General features: G+C 33.4%; 1 protein-coding gene across 1 annotated transcript in view; it reads left to right on the top strand.

Moving 5' to 3' along the window:
- The window catches only part of AHR (aryl hydrocarbon receptor), a 48727-nt gene that overhangs the window by 19812 nt on the left and 19942 nt on the right, over positions 1-8973 (top strand). The window contains exon 3 of the mRNA XM_008590705.1: positions 5934-6037. Coding sequence (XP_008588927.1) covers positions 5934-6037 — 104 coding nt within the window. The remainder of the gene's footprint in view (positions 1-5933; positions 6038-8973) is intronic.

The following is an 8973-nucleotide window of genomic DNA, read 5'->3' as shown; positions in this document are numbered from 1 at the left end:
CTCCCAAGCGGCACACTGTAGCAGTGCGCCACCGGGCCGGCCCCCAGGTGATTCTAATGTCTGTAAAAGTTTAAGAATCTCTGCTCTAATTAGTTACATTCTGCTACTCAAAATGCCATTTGAATTCCATGCTTGTATATGTGCACAGCTAAGTGTAATTCATTCCCCACTGAAAAGGTAAATTAACTGCTGTTGTTGGTTCGGTTAATGTGGAGATTTAACATATAGTTTTAGAGGAATTGCATATAACTGAAGGAGTAACTGGAATAATGTTAAATAACGTCTTTGGAAGTCTGTTTTCACTTGAGAGTTGGAATAGAAATAACTTTTAAAGACTTTTTCATCTTGCAAATGATGTTTTCTTGATCTGGTAAAACGACAGTAGCCACCAGTTTCTCAACCTATAATCATAATGTATAAACTAACATTTGCATTTTTTAAAAACCAAAATTACTTTTATTCTGCTTGGTGATTAGAAATTTTCAGGTGGAAAAAAAAAATAATCTGTCAGTTTCAGAAGGTACTGAGCTATGTAGACCTGATCTTTGTTTCCTAGGAATTTAGAATATAACATAGTTTTCTTTAATTTCAATTCCTTCCTTCCTTCCTTCCCTAAAAAGGTGAACACTTCATTTACAAAGGAAAATGTAGTATATTAAAGTAAAATGTATATCTTTTACCCCAAAGTATGTAGAAGAAACTCTCTAGGTGTACTTAATATATTATTTGAAAGTCACTTGTAAATTCTCTCTCATATCATAATAAACTAAACTGGGGATGTTTTCCTTATATTTAAGAAACATTGCATTATTTAACCCTTTCTAATATATAAAAGTTTATGTGGTTTGTTGAATTTTATAAGTCGTAGCTTTGCCCTCTTTTATGCTTATTCAATGTGGGAATGGAATTTAACTTTCCCTGCCAAAATAATAAAGGATATGGTTAATACTATTATAAAATAAACTGAAAGTGTAGCAATGATTAGGAATTAAAAGGGCATAAGCTTTTCCTTGGCAAGACATTTATAAGACATTTCTGCTTAAATACAAACTATAGTAACAAAATACAAAATATAGTTTGCCACAGTGCAATATTTCTTTCTCATGAATTTTCTCTTGAACAATTCAGAGCGTGCTTTGTGAAGAGGAAATATTTGGCTTGTAGGGAGAAATGGAAATCTGAGTTTAAATATATAAGGAAGGAAAGTACCATATTAGGGAACATGGATGTGGTTAAATGCGTGTGGGAATAAGACTTGAATCATCTGAAACATGACTATTTGATAATGCTGTGATATATTTATACTCTAAATTTCATAATTGATTAGATTGAATTCTTATTTGTATTGTGTGATTGCTTCATAGATCTCTCAGTGAGGAAACATTTGAAATATTTGTCTATCTTAATATCCCACTGAATGTTCAAAGTCAGATCCTTACATTTTTGGAAGGTGGTGCATATCCCACTGATGAGTAGGATGTTAAGAAATGTCTGTTACAATGTAGCAGATGCTTCCCAAGTAACAGAACCAGCTGGTGACTTATTTACAGATATTACATTTTGTTTCTGTGAACTGTCCTGTATTACAGTGATGTAATAGTTAAAGTGTCCTATGAATCTGATTATTCATGCAATTTATATAAAAATTTACAGTTCTTGAGTACAGTTACTTTCAAACCTAGTTTTATGGTCATCATAGCAGTTCTGTTAGATACACATTAATGCTCCCCGTTTAAAGATGAGAATACACTCAGTTAACCCCTGGTGTGCACTTTGACTGTAAGCTTTCCATAATGGTTTGACGGTATGTAAACTCAGTATAGAGTTCATCATCTCTGTCCTTGACTGTTAGTGATTGATTCCAGGTATTACCTAGGTACTGCACATGTTATTTTAATCCTCAGAAGAATTTGTCTCAAGAGGTAGCATTGTCCTTTTTTAAAGATGAGGAAACTAAAGGTCAAAGGTGGTTAGCATAGTGGGTGAAGTCTGGAAGGTGGTTAATAATAGCTCACATCCACTGGGGTCAAGCTATCTGGGTTTTTTTCTAGGCTCTACCACTTAAAGCTGTGTGACCCTGGGAAGGTTTCTTAACCTCCCTAAGTCTCAGTTCCTAACGTATTGAAAGAACAACAATGCCAATCTCTTAAGACTATTATGAAAATTAAGATGTAATGCTTAGAAAGTGCTGGGCNGCATTGTCCTTTTTTAAAGATGAGGAAACTAAAGGTCAAAGGTGGTTAGCATAGTGGGTGAAGTCTGGAAGGTGGTTAATAATAGCTCACATCCACTGGGGTCAAGCTATCTGGGTTTTTTTCTAGGCTCTACCACTTAAAGCTGTGTGACCCTGGGAAGGTTTCTTAACCTCCCTAAGTCTCAGTTCCTAACGTATTGAAAGAACAACAATGCCAATCTCTTAAGACTATTATGAAAATTAAGATGTAATGCTTAGAAAGTGCTGGGCGTACAGTCTGTGCTGAATATCACACATGATTACTATGTAATTTATATATTTTTTATTTTTTTTATATTTTGACCAGTAAGGGGATCACAACCCTCGGCATGGTGTGGTCCACACCACACTCAGCCAGTGAGCGCACTGGCCATCCCTATATAGGATCCGAACCTGTGGCCTCAGCTTCAGTGCTACCAGCGCTGCATTCTCCCGAGTGAGCCATGGGGCCAGCCCACTACATAATTTATTTAAAGTCACTCAGATGGTAGGAAGTAGCCCTGTAACCAGATCCCATGTCATTTTCTTACTCTTCCATTGCTTTCTAATCAAGGCAAGAAATGTATACATGAAAGTGAGAAGTATTGGGCCGGCCCGGTGGCGCACTGCTACAGTGCGCCGCTTGGGAGCATGGTGGTGCTCCCACCGAGGGTTCGGATCCCACATACAGACCGGTTCCCGCTCACTGGCTGAGCGAGGTGCGGGCGCAGCACCGAGGGTTGCGATCCCGTTGCCGGTCCCGGTCCGGTACGGGCGCGACACTGAGGGTTGCGATCCGTTGCCGGACACGAAAAAAAGACAAAAAGGAAAAAAAAAAAAAAAAGAAAGTGAGAAGTATTAATCAATATAGCCTCTAGTCATTTTAAGAAGGGAGAGGTAATAGGTATGAGATCAAGAAATAGAGGAAAAATTTCATGGAAGAGTAGAAATAACATAGTCTGGGTTGAGAGACCATGACATAAAATAAGTTTTAAGTTTTCTAAAAAGGCACAGTAGTGTTTTTTAGATCACACTGGAAAGGGAGTGTATCCTGCCTGGACTTATCTTTGTACAATATTTACTTAAATCTTTTACAGATGATTAAACACAAGAGCAGTAGAAATATTTGTTTGTTTTTGGTAGAACCCTGCAGTGATCATTCCCCAAAATGCACTTGTCAGTTTTCCTACTTAAGTATTCATATTAAATATTGTCCTTACAACATTATAAACATTGAGTTATAAACATTGTTGTTTAAAAAGAATTGTTCTTTTTATTTTTTTCCTCTCCTTCAAGTTCCTGTATACTTTAATTAAATCTCATTCTGGCATTTAATATTTTTGACATTTTTTTTTCTAGTTCTCTGTTTCCATAGCTTGTATGCCCTATTTGAAGGCAGGGTCTTCTAATTTCTAATTGCATTGCCTAATACCTCCAATACAAGATGAGGAACAAATCATAAATTACTCTGAGATAAATGTCTCTTTCATTTCTTACTCAACTTCTCAGTGATCATAGTTATTTCTTAATGTTTATCTGTGTTTATCTCCTACCATTGACTCCAATTGGAATTAATATCAATTGCATTAATTAAATATTAATTTTAAGAGATTCCTAATGATAATTTAGACATTTTAAATTTGACTTATTATATGTCCATTTTTAGGCTTATTTTGCTTATTTCGTAATGTAAGGGGTTTGTTTTTGTTCTTTTCTTTTTAACAGCAAGTCTTATTGATATTTGGTATAACTCTTAAATTGTGCCTCATATTGGAGCTTTTGGAAAAGAAACAGTATGGTTAACTCTGACATTGTGAGGTTATGGTGCATTCAAGCAAATTAGGAAGCAAGCAGCAACAACATAACTTACAGAAAGGGAGAAAAGGCCATTCTCTCTTCTACCTTTCATTGAGAAAAGATTAAGCATTTCCTTTGGTCTTGACAAAGTTTTACACCAGTTTACCTCAAATTTTTTTTCGTTCTAAGGAAATCTATTTTTTGGCATTTTGTAATTGTTATATTCGGAAGCCACACTTTTGCCTGTTCTTTCAAAGATATGTTTTAACTCCTGCAAAGGCAAGAACTTGGCATAAGACCAGTATCTTATCTGTGGTACATTTTGGCATTTTGTAATTGTTATATTCGGAAGCCACACTTTTGCCTGTTCTTTCAAAGATATATTTTAACTCCTGCAAAGGCAAGAACTTGGCATAAGACCAGTATCTTATCTGTGGTACGTGCACTGATAATTTACCAGAAAATACACTGCAAACACAAAAATGTTTTGTATATGATGCTTTGCTGAAACACAGAATATCTGGTTATTAGTAGACCTCCAGTTTTTACTGAACCAATAATTTGGACACATAAAAATCTAATGAAATCTTAAAAGAATTTCTAGAGTCAGTTTTATTTAATGATTTCTCCTATTTAAATATCACAGATTAAAAAGAGATAAGAAAAGTGCAAAAATAAAAATGGAAAGTATCTAAAAGATTATACTTTATAACGAAGCAATCTATAAGTTCTGGGAAATAATGCTAATAATTAAAGCTGCCATTTATTGAACTATTGATCTGCTATGTGTCAGGAACTTCAACATATATTCTTATTACTCTTCACAACAACCCTGCAGCATGGGCTTTTATTTATTTATTTTTTTGCTTACCACCTCGCATATTAGGAGAGCTGTCAGAGAGCTCACACTTAGTAAATGGCAGAACTAAGATTTGAACCCAGTTCTCTCAGATGCCAATATCCACATGCTTTTAAATGAGACGGTATTTGAAAGTGCTTGGCAAAGTGCTTAAATAATTAAATGGTAGCTGTTATTACTCACCCACACACAGACACACACACACACACATACAAACGGTAAGATAAAAACAGAGAAGAGAGAGCATTATACCTCCAATAGTAAGCATCCCATCATGCCATCAGACTTTATATATATAATCCACAAGCATTTAGGAGCTGTAATGAAGGAGAAGCCACTTTACAAGGTGTATTACCTAGGAATAAACATAAAAATAGGTTGCAGGTCTTTTGGTGGACAACCTTAAAACATTCTAGCAGGACAGAAAGATAGACTTGAACAAATGGAAAAACATATGTTCTCAGAGAGAATGATTCAGCATCATAGAGATGTTAATTCTTCATCAGTTGATTTATAAATTTAACATGAACCTAATAACGAAATTAACAGTTTTAACCCAAAAGCTTTACAAGAGGATTCTAAACTTTTGGAAATACATTTGTCGATAAAACATACCTGTTGATTTTATTTTTTCTTTTCACTGCCACTAGTTTCTAGACGTTTAGATAGATGTATATAGATGTTAAAGTCATTTTTACAGGTTACATTCTAAGGAACCTTAGTCTCATAAGTAGATAAGAATGGAGAGGGGAGTGTTTATAGCAGCAACATGCAATTCTTTGAAATTTCTAAGGTGGCAAAAATTAGATAGTGAACTCATCAAAAAGTATTTTTAACAATTTATCAGCTGACAACTTAATTAGATCTTTCAGTTTTGTTATTAGCATAGAATAAGAAACCACTCATTGGCAAGAGGATTATTTACATAGTCATTATAGTACTAGAAGAGGCCAGTATTTCAAATTGTCTTTCCTTAGTGTTCAGAGGTTTTCTATCATAGCCTTTTAATATTGCTTATTTTAAAATCTACCTACTATGTCATTGTTTTTTCCCTTTTTTTCTTAGTTGCATTAAAATCCTCCCCTGCTGACAGAAATGGAAGCCAGGATAATTGTAGAACAAAATTCGCTGAAAGCCTGAACTTGCAAGAAGGAGAATTCTTATTACAGGTAAATTTTAGTAAATATAGTTCCTTATAATAAGGGACTATTACAATTCTAAATAGAAAATTACTTAATCAGTCTTTTAATTATTTGTAGTTTTTTTTTAGGATTCACTCAATGTTTCATGCCACTTTCATCTGAACTGCAGTGGTGGTGTAATGCTAGTACATGAAAAAATGGAATTACGTGAAATGGGTTAATTAGAGGTCTAGTCATCACCCTCCCTGTTGTATTTCTTCAAATAGCCAGAAATCGTAGATCATTTTAAAGGTTTTTATTTAAGATACTGGATTTATATACAGTTTTTCAAGAATGGAGCTCTATTAAAATGGTTAACTATATTTATTTAATAGCTTGAGATTGTTTTTACCTTGAATTTTAGTATTTTTAAATGTGTTATCTCATGACTTACATTTTATTTTAGCAGCTGTTTGTGACTTATTAACATGCTATAGATTTTTTCAATGACCATAAGCCCTATTTTTATGCTTTAGAACTTGGAGAGCTTTCTTTTTCTTAGAATTGATGATATGCTTGATTCTCACTTAAAATTCTCAGATATTTATTTTGTTGGAAAAAGATAAAATAAAAATATATGCTATAATATGTGCTGTCACCACTATGTGATCATTTTTAGGTTCATCCAGTGAACTGAGTGGAAGAACTTAGTTCGCTATTGTGACAGAAAATAATCATAAGTTTTAGTAACTCCATTAGTTCATTCATTGAATGCTAGAGTGTAGCCTAATAGTTTATAACATTTTTTATTACAATTCTGTAATAATGTTCAAATTTCTGATAGCAAAAATTAACTGTGCCTCCATTATGTTAAACAAATATATTCAAGCATGTGTCCTCTCCAACCCCAGCTGAGGTTCTTTATGTATATGTTAGCTGAAACATAAAACTCCTTATTCTGGTCATAGGAAAATGTTCTAATAATTGCTGCTTTTGGTGATTAAACACACATCTTGAGTTATGTAATAAGTTGGGTTATGTGATAAGTCTATTCTCACTTTATTTCAAGTGAGAATAGACAAATATGGACTGATTTACATGACACTTAGCAAATTGGTTTAAATTGTGGGCCAATATTATTTTTCTAAAATATTTAGACAAACTGTATACATATCCTATGTCAAGGACACAGAATAAGAATAACACTAGTGCAAAGCTAGAGTTAGATATATAAAGTTTTCTGGAAATTGGACATCTTTACATAGTTAAAAATAAACTTTCACCACTTATAAATTATGTTGGATGCTGTATGTAGATTACTGTAATAGGAAGCATCACATACAATATGAGAGTACTTCAGAAAGTTCATGGGGAAATGATATTGAAAGATAATATAAATCTTTCCATGAACTTTTTGACGTGCCTTTGTATGATGCGTTTCTTAGTATTGTGCATATCTGTTATCTTTTTATGAAGGTGACTGAAAATATTATAAAATGTGAAAATGGCATATTTCATTATATACAATTATCATAATGGCATCTGACTTTGCATTTTCAAACTGCAGTAATCAGCCAATTTCCACTAAAATGTGCAGGATGTTACCAAAGCTGCAGTATACTATGTGGCCTGAAACTTTTGATGAGAAATCTTTTTCTTTATTTATCAAAGGCTCTTAAAGAAAATGTTACAAAATATTTTATTTAAAAAATTTAAAATATTTTACTTTCTAGGTTAGTTTAAGTTTATTACTATTTTGTAAGGAATGAAAATGAAACAATACAAATAACTTTTTATATATTTTCATTATCTATTATTTACTTCGCATGATCATTTCATACATTTAAAACAAGTTCTATATGGTGCTATTTAATGCTGTGCTTATAATCATGCACCTTTATTTTTCAGTAACAGCAGTTGAAATTATAACAGTATCAATTGCACTTTATTTCTGTTATTTTAAATAGTATATGAACTTCAGCATGATTTTTAGGTAGATAGGGCAAATCTTTGTGACTAAGATTAAAAGAATGATAATCTCTTGTATTAATATGTAATTAGCATATTGATTCCATCTGTTAATTTATTAAAATAATTCAACTTATGTAATAACCTTGTTCCCATGGTATTTAAGATAATTAGAGATATATGAAAAATTGGTATGACTCTATTCTTTTTAGGTTTTTATTTTTATTTCTGACAATTAATATTTGTCCAAAGGGATTTGAAATTGTACCTTGAATTACCCTCATGTCTTACTGCACACACCAATGAATTTTTGGGGATATACTAAATTTGTTTTACTGTTTGAAAAAGTATGATGCTCCTTAAAATAATATGGATGTGATCAATGGATAGTCTTCTCTAGAAAGAAGATATTTTCAGGATGAAACAATATCATGATGGATATATATACTGTTACTATCAACAAAATTTAAGAATATTCAGTTTGGGGCCGACCCTGTGGCTCACTCAGGAGAGTGCAGCGCTGGGAGCGCCACGGCCGCGGGTTCGGATCCTATGTAGGGATGGCCGGTGCGCTCACTGGCTGAGCGTGGTGCGGGCGACACCAAGCCAAGGGTTACGATCCCCTTACCGGTCACAAAAATAAATAAATAAATTATATATATATATATATATATCCTGCTGGATAAAGAAAAATATCCTGCAGGACAGCGGTAGGGGAGTGGGAAATACCTGCAAAGGATGCACAGTGTTCCATCCTGTGGACACATTGTAACTTGTTTAACTGATCTAAATAAGTACTTTCGGTTGTTTTAATTGTCTTTAAATTATAAAAGATTTCACATATAGAAAATATACAGAGAAAAATGTTATGCTCACTCAACTAATCACTACCCAAAATTGATACTTGTTAATTTTTTGCCATCTTTGCCTCAGATATTCTAAAGAAATCATGGTTTACAGGCAGAATTGAAGGGTCCCTCTATTCAACTAATTCCTATCCTTCCATTCCAAAAGTA

Source organism: Galeopterus variegatus, unplaced genomic scaffold, assembly GCF_000696425.1.
Source record: "Galeopterus variegatus unplaced genomic scaffold, G_variegatus-3.0.2 Scaffold6316, whole genome shotgun sequence".
NCBI classification, from domain to species: Eukaryota; Metazoa; Chordata; class Mammalia; order Dermoptera; family Cynocephalidae; genus Galeopterus; species Galeopterus variegatus.
The sequence above is the reverse complement of the archived record's forward strand: the minus strand, read 5'-3'. Positions and strand labels throughout refer to the sequence as shown.